At 39.4% G+C, this 20,957-nt stretch overlaps 1 protein-coding gene across 12 annotated transcripts in view; it reads left to right on the top strand.

Annotated features, from left to right (window-relative positions):
• PTPRM (protein tyrosine phosphatase receptor type M) overlaps positions 1-20,957 on the top strand; it is a 690,156-nt gene that overhangs the window by 479,425 nt on the left and 189,774 nt on the right. For 5 of the 12 annotated variants that reach the window (XM_034762641.1, XM_034762634.1, XM_034762636.1 and 2 more), the window contains one exon: positions 3,962-3,991. The exons of the other annotated variants lie outside the window; for them this stretch is intronic. In XM_034762641.1, coding sequence (XP_034618532.1) covers positions 3,962-3,991 — 30 coding nt within the window. The remainder of the gene's footprint in view (positions 1-3,961; positions 3,992-20,957) is intronic. 12 annotated transcript variants of the gene reach the window in all.

Here is a 20,957-nt window from a genome sequence, read left to right as displayed (position 1 = left end):
GGGGACTCGAGGTCAAGGCAGAGGGTTGGGGTGTGTGTGGAGGTGCCGGGCACAAGGCTGGGTGTGGGGGGGGTTCAGGGTAGAGGGCTGGGTGTTGGGGGGGACTCAAGGTCAGGGCAGAAGGCTGGGTGTGTGGGGGGGTTCAGGGCAGAGGGCTGGGTGTTGGGGGGACTCGAGGTCAGGACAGAGGGTTGGGGTGTGTGGAGGTACAGGGCACAAGGCTGGGTGGGGAGGTGCAGGGCACAAGGCTGGGTGTTGAGGGGGGACTTGAGGTCAGGGCAGAGGGCTGGGGTGTGTGGAGGTTCAGGGCAGAAGGCTGGGTGTTGGTGGGGGGGACTCAAGGTCAGGGCAGAAGGCTGGGGAGGGCGGTGGAGGTGCAGGGCACAAGGCTGGGTGTTGTTTGGGGTGGGGGAGTTCAGGACAGAGGGGTGGGGGGGTTCCTATCAGCCCCTTGCCCTGAGCGGCTCAAGGCAGGGGGCTGGGAGGGATATGCCCTGTTCCACTCCCTTCCCCCAGGCTCTGTCCTTACCTCTCTCTGCCTCCTCTACGGAGCAGCGAGCATGCTGCCACTCGGCTCTGCTCCTCTGGGTGGAGGAGGGGCTGGAATGCCGCAGGACCAAGCTTTGCCTCCTGCCCCCACAGGTGAGAACGGTGGGCGGGGGGGGGGGGGGGGCGGGGGGGGGGGGGGGGTCGGGAGGCCCCCCCACCCACCGCTCTCCCCTGTGGGGGCAGGAGGCAGAAGTTTGGTCCTGCGGCAGCCAAGCTTCCCTCCTCCCCCGCTTCTTCTCCCATTGTGGTGCTTTCCGGCCCCTCCTCCTCCTCCTCTCACTGGCCAGGCAGCGTGCCACTCAAAATCGGCTCGCGTGCTGTAGGTTGCCGACCCCTGGCTTAGTGCTACTCAAGAATACCCTTTCTACTCTCTGGTGCTGAGCTTGCAGTGCACTAGTCCAGGGGTTCTCAACCTTTTTTTCTTTCTGAGCCCTCCCCCTCCTACCCCCAATATGCTATAAAAACTCCATGGCCCAGCTGTGCCACAACAACTGTTTTTCTGCATATAAAAGCCAGGGCTGGTGTTAGGGGTTGGCAAGCAGGGCAATTACCCAGAGCCCCATACCATAAGGGGCAACACAAAGCTCAGTTGCTCAGGCTTCAGCTTCAGCCCCAGGTGGTGGGGCTTGGGACCCCGGGCTGCAGTCCCACATGGCAGGGATTTGGCTTTCTGTCTTGGGCCCTAGCGAGTCTAATACCAGCCATGCTTGGTGGACCCACTGAAACCTGTTCATGGTCCCCCGGGGGCTCTGGACCCCTGGTTGAGACTAACTGCACTAGTCCACTCTCTTGATGTAGCTCAGATTGTTCTAATTTCCACCAGCTGCCAACATTTCCCAGCAGTCAGTATGGAAACAAGGGATAACTCAGGTCAAGGGGAAGACCCAACGAGGACCTCCTTTCCCTTTGCCATGCCTTTTATGCCAGCTGCAGAAGAGGGGTGGCGCAGAAGCCACTATACTAACTATGTCACCTGGGTTAACCTCCACTTATAAAACATGCCGAAGGACCTATCCACGTATATCAAAAGTAAAATGGAACTCAGTTTTTAAGGTTGCTTTTCTAAAACTGAGATTTTTCCAAAGCATGGACAGTGTCTTTGCTAAATGATCTAATGTTTTTGTAAGTCTTAGTTTTCTATTTCTTAAATTACCCAGGTTTAGAACATTATATTTTTAAAACAAATTTTCTCTTTGCGGCACCTCAGAATTGTTGGGGATTTAAAACTTCAGAATCTAATTTTCAAGGAGTCTCATCTTCTAAAACCTCTTGCTCACATTATAAGAACTCCATATAAAAATAACTTGAACATGAGACATTTAATTTTTCTCCTATTATATCAAATTGTAATTTGATGTAGTCACACAAATTAAAGCACCTGAGTTTTCAACATTTTTTAAACAGAATAATTTATCTCAATAACATGTTTGGCAGAATTATGCGTACAAGCACCAGCCGTGCTGCACTGATTAATTATATTTATTGTTGTTTCTAAAATTGCTATATATCTTTTAGATGAATGAGAACATTTGTACTAATTACATTAAATCTCTGTCACGGCAACATATGGCAAGGAATAGGGTTTGCGGTGTCATGAGATTCTAAATGGGAGCTGGAGAATGAATAATTTCTGAAAAGAGAAGGGAAAAAAAAAAAGATAATTATGATTACGCCACATACCAAAACAACCTCCTCCCAACACAATATAAGTAACCAGAACCGTTTTCATACAGCCCAATCCTGCACCCTTCCTGCAGGCACTGAATTTAGTAGCAGATATACCTGAGTAAGAAGTGCAGAATTTTATCCATAGCATTCCTGTTACCATATTCTTGGTTGTCTTTTTAAATCCAGTTTTAACAGGTGTGCATTTTGCAAATGTGCCACATATGATTAAATATTCAGTACCAGCCTTTTGTGTTTAAACAATACTGTTAAGTATCAGAAAAATGGGAATAAAAACTGGAAAATATTTCTGAAGGCATCCTCAAACAAAGAAGATGAGAGAGAAAATGTGATGAAAGCCTAGTTTTCAAAGGGATGCCTGCAGCATGTAGCCTAAGGCAAGTTAGCATTTGTGGTAGTCCTTTGCTAGGCCTGTTTACAAGTTTTTGCCATAGTCAAAGCACTGTATCTGTGTGCTATGAGAATTACAGATGCCTACCCAGTTTATTTCAGTCTTTTATCTTACCAGTACATTAACATTATTTGTAGCTATGGCAAGGCGATGGTTTTTGGAGAATAAGCTTCTTTTTAATTAGAATCAATATTTTGAATCTGAGCAGGGTGAAATTCATCCCTTTGTGGAGGGCTTTGCCCCTCCCTGCTTTCAGGAGCCTTGATCAGGGAGGGAGAGAGGTGCAGCAGCAGGCGGTGCAGCTGGGCAGGAGGCCCTGTGCACTCTGCCCACTGCAGCAGCGGGTTCCTCACTGGCTCTGAATGTGGAGTGGAGGGAATCATTGTGAGGGAGCTCAGGTGGGAAAGAGCACTGGATCCATGCTTACATGGATGAAGAGGCTTGGGATCCAAGTGGCCTTTTGTAGTATTCCCAGAGCCAGAAATAGTAGAGCTGCAGGATTCTGCCCACAGACTGGGGATGGATTCTGTCTTCACACCACCAGTAAACCTCCACTGTGATCCCTGAATATAGTCCTTTTACTTGGGGAAGGAGTGAATTTCACTCTTTGTGAAGTAATATAGCCAAGGTTATAAAAGTAATTCTGACACAAAGGGACAAGGAAGTTATTTCATTTTTCTTCTGCAATGAAATGCCTAATGAAAAGTGGAAACATACTTTGACAGTTTATTTGGCTTTCTGGAAACAAGCTTTGGGTGACAAGTCAGGCTAATCATATCCATGGTAGGCTAAGTTTTAATGTCTCTAAGGAACGAGAGCAACTAGAAAGAGCCTCCAAAAAAAACTCCACAGTACTCTGCCAGGAAGAGAAGCTACTTTGTAAGGATTCTAAGACTTTTCATTCCTAAACTTCTAACTAATGCAGTAGAGATGCCATGTCCTTCCTAAACCAATTAATACAATGTGAAATAAAAGCATGTTTAGCACCTTATGTGTGTGTGTGTGTCTGTGTATGTATTATATGGATGTATATAATACATAACTATTATGTATCTAATATGTTACTTAGCTGTTATACTTGTTTTAAACTGTCTAATTTAACATTTTGGTGAGGTATTATGTATTTTACTGCTTAAAATTTTATGTAGATTTATGTCATATCTGGAATGGACAGATATTGCATGATATGCCCGAGATGCATTTGTACTACCTTTCATTTGTGTCACCACTTCTGGTCTCAGTTCATCTTGATTTTTCATACATTAATATTTGGCTTTTCTTTCCTTCCATTTCATCTTTTCCACCACTGCCTAAATCCTTCCACCATCATGGCAGAAGAAGCTATCACTCCTACACTTATTACCTGTAAGTAACTTCTTTGTGCATCATCAGAGACATGCTTTCTGCCATGTTGTTCCATGCGTGAATAGTGAATCCTAATGATGGAACTTCAAAGTGTTTGAGTTTCACAAAGGAAGTTTTACAGTGCTAAAAACAACATGGTTAATAATTTCATGTCATTTTAACCAATTTGACATTTTCTTATGGGTTCCTTTACCTCATACTGTGTGTTTCAGTATTTTTGAATACAGTAATACGATTAATTTTTTAAATTGAAAAATAGTGGCAGGCATCATAAATCTCACTGGCATTTTACAAATATTTTTGGAAGACAAATTATTTTTAGAACTGATTTAGGGTTTTCCTTCTCATTTTCCTGCTCAAAATATTGTGATGTGTGGACATGTGTACAAGGATTTGCATCCATTTGCTCTGCAGATTTTCCTTTTATTTCATAAATAAAGATGGTGCATAAATGTCATGAGTTGCCATTCTTTGAGTGGATCTAAAAGGCACAACACCGATTTAACAGGAAGTGTGTGAGCTTCAGGAAGTATATGGGCCTGAAGAAAGATAGTTTTCTATATATAAAGAAATCAAGTGTTTTGATGCAGTCTTTAATAGTGTAATCACATAATACTTTTTTTCACAGGACCCATTTGCACCCAATGAATGGTGAATGAGATAAGGTTGTGCAGTGGATGAGGCTATGGCCTGTAGGAATCTTACCTCATTCTCAGCAGAGGTTGGAAGGTGTGTGTATTGATTGAATCAGAGGGCAGTTGGATGATCTGGTTTTTAAGGCATAGGTTAAGACTCAAGAGACTGGATTCTATCCATATATCTGTCACAGACTTCCTATGTGATGCTGGGCAAGTTGCTTAAACCATCATTTTTGGAGACTGTCAATAAATCTGTGTTTTTCAGGGATCCAATTTGAAACACATGGGGCCTGATTTTCAAAAGTGCTCAACACTCAGCACTCAAATTGAAATGAAGTACCCAACTCGGCACCTTTGAAAAAAAGCCTTAAGTGTCTGAAGCTGGGCAGTCACTGAGGCCCCCAAAATTAGTGGACTCCTTAGCAAATTTTGGCCTAAATCTCTCTCTGCCTCAGCTCTCGATCTGTAAAATGGGAATAAAAATACTTTCTATCTTACAGGAGAGTTTTGAAAATAAATGTATAAGTATTTGTAAGATATTCAGATATTACAGAGATGAGCACAATAAAAGTTCATGGGGAAATTTAAAAAAATCTGTATTCGATGCATGGCGGGGTATTATGCAGCGAATTTAGAGGACAGAGAAAAATGCTGAACCGCTGCTTCATTCACTGAGCATCCTGTATATTAATGGATGAAGGGGACCTGTGCTTAAAAAACTATGTAACTAAAGATTGTATCATAATACACACAAATTGCATAGGTAACCTTAATTCTGTCATTTCCTAAATTCCAAATGCTTTACTTTGCAATCCCAATTACAATTTTTCAACAGTTTTTGGTATGAAAATAAGCACACTCGTGATGTATAGTGTGTATAATATAGATTTAGTATACACATATGTATGCTTGGGTTTACAAGTATATATGAATTACTTAAAACAGGGATTAAAGATGGGACAGACCACTCTCAAAGTTTGTAAGCCAAAATTATTACTTATTATTTTACCACCAAGTGTGCTAGGCCCTTCACAAAAGGCACACAAGAGATACATTGCTATCCCAAAGATTTTACAAGCCCTGATCCTGTAACTGAACCCACACAGGCAGACCCTTGTGCCCACATAGCTCCAATTACAGGATAAGGACAAGTCAGGATGTAATATCACACAAAGGGACAATATGGATATATGATTTGGTGATTACTCAGCTTAGCCATATGTATGTCATGATTGTTCATATATTTGCTTGTAACCCACAAATGTATGTAGGCTCCGCTGCTGAAGTTGGTTTTTAGACTTTAGAAAATGTTGACCTTGAAATTGTCCATGTAAGACCTAGTTTCCTGCCATGTTGTTTTCTTTTATGTTCATATGCAGTACAGAAAAGTAAGTAGAGAAAAGTGGGCACTGGGAAAGGACCAAATTCTACACTGCTATACAGCATACGTAACTCCCACTGAAATCAGTGGGTTGCAAGTCAATACAGAATTTATGCCATTTTTCTTAACTGATCTAGGAAAGTGGAAGTAGATATAGATTTTAGCACATGGTTTATTTTTAAAAGAGTCCCCTAAGAATCTGGGTTGAAGTATGGTGCCATCCTTAATTTATCATCAGTATTCTGGGTATCATATTAAAGTTTACTGATCAGACATTGCAAGCATAGGATGTGACATCCATCCAGTCACATCATCCAGGAACCTATGTACTAAAATATATATCATTGTCTTACATGCAGCAAAGTTTCCTAATGTGCTCTCTCTTCCTAATGACCTGCCACCTCTAAAACCATTCTAATATTTTTTAAAAATTGGCAGATAGCTTGCACTGCAGCTGGATCATCAGAGGTGTTAGCTACAGCTGTGCATATTTGACACACAACATATCATTTTATCTTGTATTTACTACGTAGCCAGTCAAGAGATGTCACACAGGAAGGAGTTGAGCGCTGCCATTAATAATAATCTTTCTCCATAATAGGCTTTGGTGCTTATGCCAGAAACATTCCTCCCATTATTCCCTTGGCCGAGTCACTATTGTATTCTATACCATTCACCACAATCAGGGAGCAAATTGTTTGGGCTGGAAGTGAGTAGTTAAGTCTGTGTGAGTTCTTTTGTTCATAAGATTATAGAACATTCTGTAGTAGTTAACTTTGCAGTAGTTCCCTGGACTTAACTGTTTATTCCATGTGGGAGAAGTAAGAATAGATAAGCTGCCGTTCGTGATGTTCATGTATAATGACTAGTTTCCTCAAGATGACAACCAGCACAGACATAATTCTGTTTTCTCCTGACATGTTTTGATGGACAGAACCCCAATGACATTAGTGAGAGCAGTAAAATTACATTAGTAGCTTATTATGTAACTCCAGTTTAGCTGATGAACTAGAAAAGCCTGTAGATCACGTAAGAACAAGTCCCATTGTTCTGGCCATAACCATTTTTTTAAGTCTTTTATTTTGTTTGAGATTAGACCAAGGCCATATCTATCCTTTGAATTTAGCAATAGTGCCTAGAAGCCAGGATGCACTGGTGCAAACCCCAGCAGTAGATAAGGAAAACTGTTGAGTTTACCCCAGTTTCTGGCTACTGGCTGATTAACTGGGCATATTCTCAAGTATAGATGAGGCCTGAGCTTGGGAACAGACTAGTAACTGATTGCACTAACCAACTGCAATGAGTTAGGAAGATATTACATCACCAGGTAGCCACACATAAAATGTGTTCAAAATTCAAATGACATGGTTGCAAAGGTAACGTTTCTTGTTGCTGTTGGCCGCTAGGTTGAGATTAATATATGAGATGGGTTGTTGTGAAGGTGATTTAAAATTTAAATATTTACTCAACATAATTGCATAGAACTGGATGGTTGGGTTTTTTTGGTTTCCTGCTAAGAACTGTGCCTTATCACAAGTCATTTGTGATATTGTAGGTAAATGGAAATAAAATCTTTTCCCAATTTGTCTAAAAATGCAAATCATTTCAGGCTTTAGATATTAGGCCAGTGATTTTCAGCTGATGGGACATGACCTAAAAATGAATTGCAAGGGTTGAAAACAAAATATAAAACAAACAAACAAAAAAGAAGCAGTATTAACACCTCCGGGAATTAAAAAATAATAAGTCAAACCTCCCCCCAAATAATGAGATTTAAAAAACAATAAATGTTTGGTTCTTTATTTGCCTTTTTGTTGTTGTTGTTGTTCAGCCTTTACAGTTCACATTATCAAGGGTTTTTTTCTGCAACCCATCAGGGCTAGAAACTTACTTAAAAATGAAAGCTAATATTCTCATGTAATCCCATAAATGCAGGAGTTGGGACTTTAGGAAAAACCCCAACTATTTTGAGTCTCAAATAAAATCATGGGAGGAGTGGGCATCACTGGCTGCATCTAAATCCCAGGGGCAGTAGGTCCCATCAGGGATAAGTAAAGGAGAGAGAAAGAGAAGTTCTCTTCCCTTTTCCTGCAGCCCAGCATTGCTACATCTCTTCCCCCCTCCCATCTGCATACATGGTGCTCAGCCCTAGGGGAAGAGGCACTTTCCCCATAGCTAAACATTGTGTGAGAAAGGGGGACAAGAGGCAAGAGAACCCAATTTCCCCACCTTGTGCTGGCCAGCTCCTATTAAGAGCAGTACAACTCTTACCAGCCCAGTACCTAGCAGTGTTCTGCACCAGGCATACACCCAGTGCACACCTTACAGATCCTCAGTCCCCAGAAACTCTCCACCTAGAACCCAAAACCAATCACTGTGTGTTTTAATTATTTTAATCACAAAATTCTTTACCTTTGGCACTGGCCACTGTGGTGACATGATATTGCACTAGATGGACCACAAGTCTGGTCCAACATGAAAATTCCTATGTTCCAAAAATAGTTCTGGTTCTTTGCCCTGATAGTCTTGTTTGGCTCAGAGATGGTCAAAACTACTCACCTGTAAAAATTCAACTTTTTCACTCACTCTCAAAAACATTAGTAATAGTTAATAAAAACATATGAAAATCACACCTTCCCACTCATAAAAATAAAGGGCCCCGCTAAGACACAATTGTCCTCTGTTGCCTGTTTGAGCTCCATCGCCTGGGAGGTTGTTCCTTATTGAGCAGGCTCAAAATATCCCCTCTCTGCCATATTTAAATGCTGGATTTAGGCCTTCTGCATAAGACCTCTATACAGAAGCCAAATCTGTGACTCTTCCTAAACCTATCATGACTTTCACAATATCTGATGGCACAAAAGACAAAAATAGTTGACAGAAGACCTTATAATCTGCAATATGAAAATATCCAAAATGTGGCATTTAAGATCTTGGGAATGACGTGAGGCAATTTACTGAGCATTCTAGGAATTGTACAGTGGTCACACTTAAAACCTTCCATTTATGTAGAAAATTTCTACTGGTACTGGAGTCAGTTCTATATTCCCATCCTCAGTCACACATTGGAGTTGCTCCTAGAACTCCAGCTGGCTGCAAATTCCCAGGTGAAGGAGAGAATTAGAAACAAAAATACTGGAGTGTGGGAGGAAGTTACATGAGCTAGCATCCCTCTAACTAGCTATAAAACTTGTTCCAGAGAAGAGAGCTTTTGGAAGAAATTATCTCCTGAGGTTAGAAGAACATGAATATGTTGAACTGACCATTAGATCTGTTACACCAGTTGTATATTTACAATGTCCACTTAGAACCCCTGTAAGATACCATACAAAGTTTATAGATATTGAAGTTTGGTTCTTTAATAACATCTCTGTAACCACAAAAAATGTGATGGTGGTGGTCTGTGAAATCATCAGAATCCTGTCTTGCAAGCTAGTCTTCCAGGATTTGGGGATGTTGTCCCATAAATTTTGGTGCAGATGGCCGCAGATGTCTATAATGACATAAATTGAAGTGTTTGCTGAATCAACAGTGTCTACAATAACAAATGAACATGTTTCAGAAAATCCTTATGCCTACTACACAGAAAAAATACATACTGCTGGGCTATTTGCTGTGTGTTTCTATAAAGAGGCACAATATCTACTTCTTAAATGCAGATAATAAGAAATCTCAAAACTAATATGTTTTTGTCAATTAAAAAATCACACGAGTCTTCCTTCCTCTTTTTATATATATATAATATATATATTTTTTTATTTTCCTTCTGCTAATTCCCAGCTTCTTCACCATTCCCCCAATCAAATAACTGGATTGTTTTACAGCCACATATTACATACATGTTCCCACACAGAAAATATACACAAAAGAACCAACCAAATGCCATTTAAAATTCAGAATAATATTATATAAAAGTTTGTTTTCTTTAAGATCTTTCTGAATTTTTTAGCAAGTTTTCTCACCCAGAGCCACGGTTAGACAAATTGAAATAATTTTTATGAAGTGATACAGAGCTCATATCATAAAATGAGTTGACTTGGAGGAATAACTTTGCCTTAGGTCATCCTTTCCAGGGAACCTTTAGATTCATACTCTAAACTTACCCCTTTTACATCAACAGGTAGGTGGGCACTGCCATTTTCTGGAGGTACTCCTCCAGACTACCAAAGTATTTTAGCCTAGTTCTCTTGAATGAGAAACCTTCATCTGCAGTGTGGTAGATTTTTGTTGTACTACAGAGAGAGTGAGGATTGATATCAGAGTTGATTGATTGCTATGCTGGTCATACAATTACATTTAGTTACAATCCGTGCTCCCTCAGTGTCAAGCAGTAAATTTTCAGATGAGCTGAAGGTGGGTTTTTTTCCTCTTCTTAAAGAGCCAGTCTCAGTTTACATGTATTATTTTTGTATGTACCACAGCTTTAGAAGCTAAACTACAGTAGTATGTTGATAGAAAAGGGACTTTGCCATCTATATCATTTGTTCTCTCCTCATTAGTGAAAATTTAGTCATGTCTTTCAATCCAGACTAATATACAGATTTGAGTTGGGTGGGTGTAGGGGGAGAGCGGATTTTCCCTCTATGTGGTGGACAACTCATATCTGTTTCAGTGCCTGGGTTTCCTTCTTATAATTGAACTTGGCTCAATCAGTGTCACCACTTCATCAGTGTGGGCCATGTTCACTGTAAAGGTGTGGAAGAAAGGACTAAATACATACTTCACTGTTCTTGCTGGTGTTCAGAGTTTGCTAAGACTTTTGGTTCCCAAATCAATCACACTTGGATACAACAGCAGTCAGTCTGGGCAGACTATTTTGTTGAATGGAGCCTTAAAAGAGGACATTATACGCTGAATAATATTTATTCACTTTCCTCAAGGCTAAAATAGAAACACCCCTAAGGTAAAAAGGACAATTGACTATTTCATGCCTTTCTATCTCTGACATCTCATTCTGGATTCACAGATAACTAAAGCACAACTTTAAAATCTTTCACTGCAAATCTCAACAGTGCTTGGGGTTTTTTTTTCCTGTTAAGTATTGGTATTTGCTGTCTAAGAAGGGTAATGTCCTTGAAAACAGGTGCTCCTTAATCCCATAATATGCTACAACACTGGTGCTATAAATGTCTTAACACCAAATAGGCTATACTGCATGGTGAAACCACAATTTGCTAAGTAATTTTTGTTGCTTAAGGACTGTAGTTTTCTAATAGATTGAGTTGTTAGTTTGCAGGGTGATTTAATGAAATATCGAACCAAGTGCCATCAGGTGTCTGCTGAGTAGGACAGTGAGGTAAATGTTGCTGTGTGTGCAACTGAGACTTCTGTTTAAAAAAAAAATAAAATAAAAAGATGGGGGGAAGTAATATTGTGAAACCAACCTAAAACTTTTTTTCATTAATATACCTTAGATTTAGTCTCTTGTATTATACAGCAAAGAGCAGCTATAACATGACGTTGCTGTCTCTTGAATGATGTCAGAATAGGACACTGAGTTTCTTTAGTCATTAGTATTGTATTAGCTTTCCGGAGTAATTATATTTTTGTTTGAACTTTTTAGTCTTTAATCCGTTGAATACCCCTTGAATCCTATAAATGATGCTTTGTCTGAAATACTTTTATTTGACCATATCAGCAGGGGTTATAACTAGATTAATGATAATCTCTCTCAAGGTAGCATCTGTCAGTATTCTCTCATTTCCTCAAGGAAAATCTTCTCAGTATAAAGAGTTTGCACATACTCCCCCCACCCCCTCTTTTCTCTTCTTTTCCACTTTTCTTCCTCGAGCTTCTTCTCTACCATAATGCAACTGAAAAGGATACAGTGCTACTGCAAGATCCTCAGTGAAGGACAAGGGCCATTTGCTTTGAATGGCATGCACTTCCTGTTTTTATCTCTTTCATTTTTCTTTGCTATTGTTCTCCTGCGATGAAATGTCTTATTGGGATATTGGAGAATTTAAAAAATGCTTCAGTCACCCTCATCTGCTTCTTTCACAACAGTTGGGCTAATTTGTCATGCTGACCCTCTGCTTCCATTGTGAGCAGATACTTCAAGATTCTGCCATTAGTGAACAATTTTCTTGCACATTTCAAGAAAATGGCCCAAACTCATCCGAAGCAGAACTTCAGTGAAGTCAGTGGAGGTACTTCATAGATGGAACTGGCCAAATTGCCGTTCGCAAGAACTAAGCAGGCAGGCAGAGTGGAAGGATAGTATGAGGTGGTCACAAATCAAAACACAACTTTGTAAGTCTTATCAGCCTTGACAAAGTGCCCCAATAAAAAAAGAAATAATTTTGCAAGAATTATCATGGTTGTTGGAAGCAAGCTTATTTTTCAGTTATGAAATACGAGGAGAGTGAAATTATCAAATACTTTATTTTACTGCTGATTTCAAATAAGCTACAGAAAGAAATTCATATTACTGTCAGAAGAATCTTGCATAGTTCCGGTTAGTTCTTGTGCCAACCCAACAGCAGCAATGATCCAAATAAGAGGAGCCAGCATCTGGAGTAGAGGAGAATTTTTTATAGAGCTTATGCCAGATAAAACCTACTACTACCTGTGCTGAGCTGCAAAGCATATACAGAAGCCAATTTATTTTTCTTTTTAGTGACTGAAACTCAGGATGGCTTCTGCTGAGATTTCTCACATTAATTCTAAAATCTGAGATACAACAAAGTCAGATGTTGGGCCACATGCTTAGGTGTTCCTAAGCTACACTCAGCGCCCCTGTGGGAGGGGATAATTTTTCTCCCTCTTTCTGGTCCTCTAATCTTAGGGGCACAAGTTAGAACAGCCTTGGGGTTACTGTAACTTGTCTGAAAGAGACTCAGTACACCCGAAGAAATCATTCTCTAGTCATGCTCTTTACACAGGTTGGGGGATGGGAGGAGCATGTGGTTAGTGCCATTTGAGCTTGTTTAAGGCCATTCAGAGATTAACCTTGCAAAGTGTTGCCAGGCAGTACAAACAGCCAGAATAGGGGCAATGAATCTAGCCCACAGTGTTAATGCTTATAAGAATATGCCTATCAGTTACAGTAAGTAGCAGATTAGGATAGACTTGCATTTAAAGTCTTCGTTCACCTACTACAAACATTTCCTAGATTATTCAATATGCACACAGCAATAAGATTATCATCATTTTCAGGCCCAATTTTGCCTCAGTGTCAGTGGGAGTTTGGCCTTCAAAAGGACTGCAGGATGGTGGACTGTAATATTCTAAAAGGATCAAATGAAATAATGAAGTGGTTGACATTTATTTAGATTGTAAAATGTTGGAGGCAGGGACTGTTACGTGTACACAATGGGGCCCTGATCCTTAACAGGGACACCTAGTTGTTATCACAATACCAGTACTACTGTTACAACTAACAATGAGACATCACGGACAGTATTTTAATATTCTATAGTCTACAAATTGTACACCAATTTTTTTTTTTTTAAAAAAAGGTAAAATGAAAGTCCAGCGAGGGAAACCAGCTCTTGTTGCCTATAGAGACTGAACATATGCTCTCAGCAGGAATATACTTAGATGTACGTTGAATAAAGTACTGCAACTCTGCCTCCCTTTTGTTGGATTTAGAACAGTAAGACTGGAGTACTGTACATTGGTTAAATGTTCTTTGCAAGTATCACTCTCCAAACGAAATTACTTTGTGTTCTAATTTACCTTTAAACCCTACCTTTGTCTCCCTTTTTTCTCCAGCTTTTTTTCTCTTTCACCACAAGTTCCACCCTCTAGTCTGCAATATTCAAGTTTTCCTGCATCCTATTTTGTTGACTTTGTACCTTTTCATCTTCTCTCCTCGCTGTCTCCTTCCTCCCTCCTCCTTCTCTTTAGCTGCTCTCTTTCCTTGGGCTCCTTTCCCTCTTCCTGCAATCACTGTCATGTTTATTCTGATTGGAAAATATTATCTTCAAATCCACCTCCTTCTCTTACTTCCATCCTTTCCCCTGCTGCCCTTTGTCTCCAGAGTCTTAGAACATGCAGTCTGCTAGTGCATCCTCCACTTCCTTCCCTCCAAATCTTTCCTTGAGCCCTTCCACATTGACTTGTGTCTAAACATGACATCCAGAAAAAAATGACTAATTACTTCTTCCCAGGTTGGGACCGCATTGCGCTAGGCACTGTACACACACATAGAGTGTGTGTGCCCCAAAGATCTTTCAGTCTAAAAACAGGTAAATAGCTGGAATAAGGAATTATTAATATTCCAGTTTTGCAGGTGGCTACTGAGGCACAAAGAAATTAAATTACTTGTCCCAGGTCACATAAGGAGCCTGGGGCAGAACTGGGAATTGAAACCAAGTCGTCCAAATTCAAAAACCTCATCCCTTTAGCCATAAGATCACCTTTCCTCTCCCCTTATTCTTTCTGATCTCGCTCTACTGTAGTTTTTTGTAACAAAAGAGGCTATTTAAAAGAGCATTTAAGTGGAAGGAAAATATTTTACTTCAAATTATTATTGATTTTTGAAAAAAATTTGAAAAAATTATAATTATTTTTACTATATACTGTTGAATGTCATATACTTATTTTTAATAAAGTAGAATATTGGGTAGGTACTGCTAAGAATATATCCAAAACCTAGAAAAGCAAGATGATATTCAATTAATGCCACATCCATGTACATTCTGTTTACTCCCAACGGTTTACTCCTAACATGTATGAGATTAGGGTGTAATATATGTACTGTGGACCAAATTTCCACTTGCAGGCATGAAGCACTTCTCTTTGCACTCTATATATACATGTAGAGAAAACTGCCTGGGGAAGGGGGAAGGGAATTCACCCTGAAAAATGCCAGGTGCCAGTGCTGCTACCATTCTCCCACAGATTTTATTATGGGAGGTACAACTTTTAATTCTGACTGAGGATTTTAAAGCCCACCAATGTATCTTCCAGTCAGCCTAGACTACTTCTCTATGGTGAAATCATCTCCCTTTGACCTCCTATTTACTTCAATGGGAGCCTTGCTCAGATAGGGAGACTTAGTTACGGTCAAATGCTGCTTACAGGAGGTATAATGTTTGCTGATTATATTATATGAACCATTATAATATTGCACCTGCCTTCTCCAGAGTAATAACAAGGACTTGTCTCCAATGCATTGAGTCCATCAATTTTCATTATCTATGTAAAAGAAATCTGTAAGATGTCTACAGATAAAAATATTTATCGCCTCACATTTTTTGTATCATGTTGTCATCCATTGGCTTGTATTGATACAAAAGTTATGTGACAAGCAACAACACTACATGATTTTAAGCATTTAAAAGGAAAAAGAAAAAAATTTAAGAAATATTTTAATAAATGATTTCTACTTACTTTAATTCCACCCCCCTTCAAATTGGTAGAAGGAATAGTCCTCAGAGAATAATACTTTATCGGAACATTTCATATGTTAAAGTTAGGGGAATTTTAAGCCATGGTATTTATGAGTTAAAACCATAACATCTATAAATCTGTAGATATCTATAAATATTTTAACATGCATTATCGTCAGTTTAGACAATACAACAATTCAAATGTTTGTGGCAAAAAGCAGCAACATAAATGCAGTGTATTCACCTATTCATGAAGAAAACTTACGAATTCAAAGTATACTCCAGCTGCTTCTGTAGGAATCAAACATTTGGGGTATTATTTGGGGACACTAACATGGTGATAATTAACATAGAATTTTACAAATGTAGCAAAGTAAGCAGTGCATAATCAGTAAGGATCTTTTAGAGAGGGCATTTGCAAATAATTTCGCAACATTATTTACTAATGTAAGCATGTCAGGCTACATCTTGAGTCTGGCTAATATCCACTCAGCAAAGGACCCATCCACTCAGCAAAGGACTGGTTTGTTTCTCAGTTAGAGTACTGTCAGCGCTGCTCTAAATTGGGCCCCACTGCAATAACTGTATGAGGGCAAGTCAGCCGCAGAGAAACCCCATGATTCTCCCCTTCCCCCAAAGCCTTGCTTCCTTTTTGGGATATGGAAAGCAAGCAAGTGTGGCACAGGAGCAGCATCGGGGAATCCTTACGTAACAAGCTTTTGCCCCACAACCTCTCTGGCTAATGACATTCCCAAACTCCTCCTAGGATCTGGCCCTCAACGGTTAGGAGTTGAAAAAGTTCAATATTCTCACAGGGAAGTTAACTTAGCCACGTTGCCCATTCTGTACATTTTTAGGTACATATGTAACAGCATAATATTTATTGTAAATGTATGTCGCCCAGTCACACCAGCACTGAAACACACAAGTAACTTTTACATACAGGAAAAATTCTGTTGAACTTAATAGGTCTGTTCACATGCATAAGTATTAGCAGCTCAGAGTCTTATTAAAAGGAATGTTCAGAATTCAATATTGCCGTCAATATTACTGTGGGAACCTTAGCTCATTGATCGCCTGAAATTTGAACAGTAAATTTGTACGGTGAACATTCCTGTAATGTGACATTAACATATGTTTTTGTGTTTTAATTTCTCTGTTGATTTTTAGAGGAGAAAAGTGTCCTGGGTTAACAGGTCTAAGAAACTTACAGGTGCTTAGAGAACTGATATGCTTTGCAGGAGAGAGGTTCCCTCATGTACAACTTATGAGCTTTTTAAGGAAATAAATATTTTAGTACAGAATCTATATGTATTTTGAAATCCACCTGGGGGAAAGTTTTCTACAATGAACACTTTCTACAGTTATATTAGTTATCCATTCAGCAGAGTGACCCCTGTGTCGTGTCCCTTAGCTGCATTTGGATTCTGCATGGATTAATAGGGGCTGTTAGTGGAGATCAGATTGCATAAATCTGTCCCAGTCCTGGAAGGTGCTTGCAGTTAGTCCTGTAGCTGTGCTGTCAGAAAAAGGATAACTGCCCATGTGGAGAACTTGAGTTCTCAAACTCTTACGGTGGGATTATCAAAAAGCATTCACATTGCCCTAACTCTGCTCTCATTGAAGTCAATTGTAAAACTCCCATTGACTTCAGTCAGAGAAGGGCAGCACTGAGCAGTTTTGAAAATCCCTCCCTTATTTTGTGACTTACTTTAATTTTTCCCCCCTTCAAATTGGTAGAAGGAATAGTCCTCAGAGAGTATTACCTTATCGGAACATTTCATATGTTAAAGTTAAGGGAATTTTGAGCTATGGTATTTATGAGCTAAAACCATAAAATTTTCTTAGTGGGAAAAGGTGGGTTTATATTTTTTCCATCTTTGCCCACTGAAAGCAGTTAAAGGAACTTTGCTCATATTTTCAAAGACGTTCACTTCTAAGTTGAAACCAATCATGGACAATTTTGACTCCAAAAAGGAGAGTTTTTCAGTTTAAGCCACTGAAATACGGGTTATAATGAAAGCTCTGATGAAACATTAACTATAACAAGTACAATCAAGAGTCCTGTAATATGTTTACTTCTGTTAGAGGAAAACAATGCCCACCTATTAAGAATAACTTTATATATTATGATTGCCTGTTATTATTTGAATCATAACCTTTGTTATTTTCTTTTATTCAAGAGAAAGGAATTAAACCCAAATACTTCCTGAATGTGCCTGTTGTGTGAAAGCTTTAATTAAATCTACAAGTAAAGCTTTAAAAGAACAAGAATCAAATTAATTGCAACAAGGGCCATGCATTTGTTTCAGTGACAGTCCTTTGCGCTTCGGAGAAAAGGCAATCTGTGTACCCTTATCTGAATTAGTAAACTCAATATCACTTTTCATTAGGATGGTAGGTCATTGTCATGTGTTTTCCATCTGACACTGTTTACATGTTAATGGCCTCACAAATAGTCTGTTTCAACTACTTTTTGGTAAGATTCCAAAGCTGTAAATCCATGAAGTGGAATAACTGTCTTCTGCTTTCTGCACCATTGGGTTTTGTGAGTTCTTCTCTAGATTGAGCTTCATAATTAGGCAGCAGCATAATTAAGGCAAATTCAATAAATGCAAATAGGGCAAAAGGATTTATAGCTGATTATAGTTGTTATGCCATACTTGAGATTAATTAATTTATAAGCATCATTATTATTTGACTTTTCAATGATGCACAGTCTAAAAGTAGAAAATAATATTTGTTCTTAAGAAAAATTTCATAGCTAAAGTTGATGAGTGCTGGCTCATTTAGAAAATAATGGAGAACCCATATACATTTCTAGACAAAGGTTCAACAGAACATGCTGCTTCAGTTGTTTAGTGTAGGATGGCTTTGAATCACAAGCTGATGATGAGGAGATTGAGTGTGTGTGTGTATTTCCCCCCCAGTAAGGTCAGCATGCTGCCTAAAATCGTATCCTTAAAAGGAAATGTCATATTTACATCCAATAATTTGACTAGACAAAGGAAAGCTTTACTCCCTTGAAATCTTGGAGTATTAAAACCTAGCTCAAATGAGTAAAACAAATTGAGCAGGAGAGCTTAGATGTGATTACCTAAAAATATCTAAAACAAGGGCCCATTCCTGCACCACTCTAAAGTATTTCCAGAAAGGTGCTAAGTGCTTTGAATGCCCATTAACTTTAGTTGGGGATCAAAGCTACTCAGCACCTTACAGTATCTGGGCCCAAGTTAGTGTGGCTCAGCCATACTGAAACAAGAAGTATTTGGAAGCCTAATTTACACTGGTCTCTAACAGGATATAATTAGTATTGCAAGACTTACATTTTATGGCTGTCCCTGTAGAAGCCTTGGGAGTTGCTTCACAGGCAGAGAGTAATGGTTTCTACTTTTCTTATTCACCTAATATGCAAAACAAGTTTAACTATGTACTGTCCCGTCCAGTCTGCTGCGTATTCTTGTACTTGCTTTTCCCTTGCTAGTTACTGAAGGTTAAAATACAGGAATCAATCCGTTCCGTGCTAATTTAGCAGCAGACATATAGTGTGTATAGTCCACTGTAAAATGGAGTCAGATATTAATGATACTGTCAATTGGATAGAATTGCTGGGGCTCTCCAAAAAGCAAATGATGTAAGATTAAGGTCTGGGGGACTCTGAATTTCCTTTCAGCACAGCAGAGCATTAATAAATCACCGTTTTGGGATATGCAATGAATTTCCTGATATACTGCATTTTATACAAACAAATATGGTTGCAGATTGTGTATGAGCAGGATGTACATTTGATTTTATTGTGTAAGTTAACATTGCTTTTATTCCCTATATTTAAACATTAAAAATCATCCACAGCTAGATTGTACCCTTTCCTTCTGCAGGCAGAGAGTATGCCAATCTGACAGAAAGGGTTGGGCAGAAACTCACTTCCACAGCATTGTTCCCCCTCCTTGGAACCCCAGGATACCTGACTGGGAGTTAACGTTGCTTGAAGCAACTTTTAATTCCCTTTGGATCTCTCTATGACTACTACTATGCAGCCACAGGAGAAATTAGCCAGTAGCTGAAAGAGAGAAAGCCAGACCTTTCTATGGACACCCCTGATTCTGTGGGACTACAGCTGTCCCATAGGATCCCTGCTTTCTAGAGGGTTCAGATTTTCTGCAGTCTCCACACTCCCCCAGGACCCCTTGCACCTGAGTGGATGATCCCTTAATAATCCTCCAGGGTTGACCTTTTGGAGTTTACTGGTCTCTCTGATCCTCTTCCCTGGGTTTCTTAATGGTATAGGAGATCTATCTCATAATATCCATTGCTTTTCAAGTGAGCTTACAGAAAAGCAGCATGTTTTAGTAGTAAATAGCATGAGAGGAAGAAGCAACAGTTCTAGGTTTATTTCTGGTTCTGCCACTTGCTCCCTGACAAGATCACTTACCCACTTAGTGTCTGTTTCCTCATCCGTACAATGTTGATAATACCCCACCATAAAGGAGTCTTGTGAGGATTAATTAGAGCCTGATTTTCTGAAGTGCTGAGCGTCCGTAAGTTCCCATTGACTTTGGCTGGGGTTGAGGGTGCTCAGTACTTCTGAAAAGTAGGCCCTTATGACTCGGTTTAGATTCCTAGTTCCAGTCGTGTTGGGAGGCAAGAAAAGATGAACACCGCCTGAACAATAGCACATGGAGACATTGTACATACTTAGGGCAGAAATAGTTAGAAGTGCTTCCAGGGACACTATGCACTTGCTAGTAGCCCTTGCTAAACCTTTAGGAGAGATACAGCTTGTGTTCCATCCAGCACTGGCTACTTTGCCACCTCTTTATAGGAGGTTTTCAATACAGTACTTCTAGCTGGTACACCCCCTTTGCACTAAAGCGCACTGACTGCATTATTATAGCTGCATCCTTCATGAGAGCATTAGAGGAGAGAGGTTCTATATATATTTTCCCCCACCAGGAGCAGTTATAATGTGACCCTTTATGTTTGTACACTTTGAACATATAAAGTGCTATATAAGTGCTAGATGGATTATTGAAACCCAAATCAGTGGTGGGCACCTTAGATATAAGTATAATAATGAATACAATAATAATTTAACCTACTGTCTTGTTCACATGTGCATAAATAAAGACATTAAATGTAGTATACCATTTACAGGCTGTTAATTTGCTATCAGATTTGAATAAATCAAATAGCCATGAGATGAAATTAAGATGGAAAAAGTCATATGAAATTAGCTACATTCACATAGGCATTACTTATAAAAGATTTTGCTATGATTAGAGAAAGACCTGCGGCAAGTCAAGCAAATGAGATCAAATGACCCACAGAAAGAGAAATTAACCTCAACAGTAAATAAAAGGTTATTATCCACTACGAGCACTCCAAGACAAGCTGCTCTTGATTAGTCATATCTTTCACTTCCGGCTATAGGCCATGATTATAGCTGCCATTCAGATTATGGATGAAGGCATCTTAATGTAGAATAAAATACCGCTGCATATTTACCCCGTTCTTTTAATGTATTTTCTAGTATCTAATCCAGTCCCATTGCTTTTGTCACCATTATCCTACCAAATTCAGCACCATTTCTATATTTTTTGACAAACAGA

The sequence above is a fragment of the Trachemys scripta genome, chromosome 2, assembly GCF_013100865.1.
Source record: "Trachemys scripta elegans isolate TJP31775 chromosome 2, CAS_Tse_1.0, whole genome shotgun sequence".
NCBI lineage: Eukaryota > Metazoa > Chordata > Testudines > Emydidae > Trachemys > Trachemys scripta.
The sequence above is the reverse complement of the archived record's forward strand: the minus strand, read 5'-3'. Positions and strand labels throughout refer to the sequence as shown.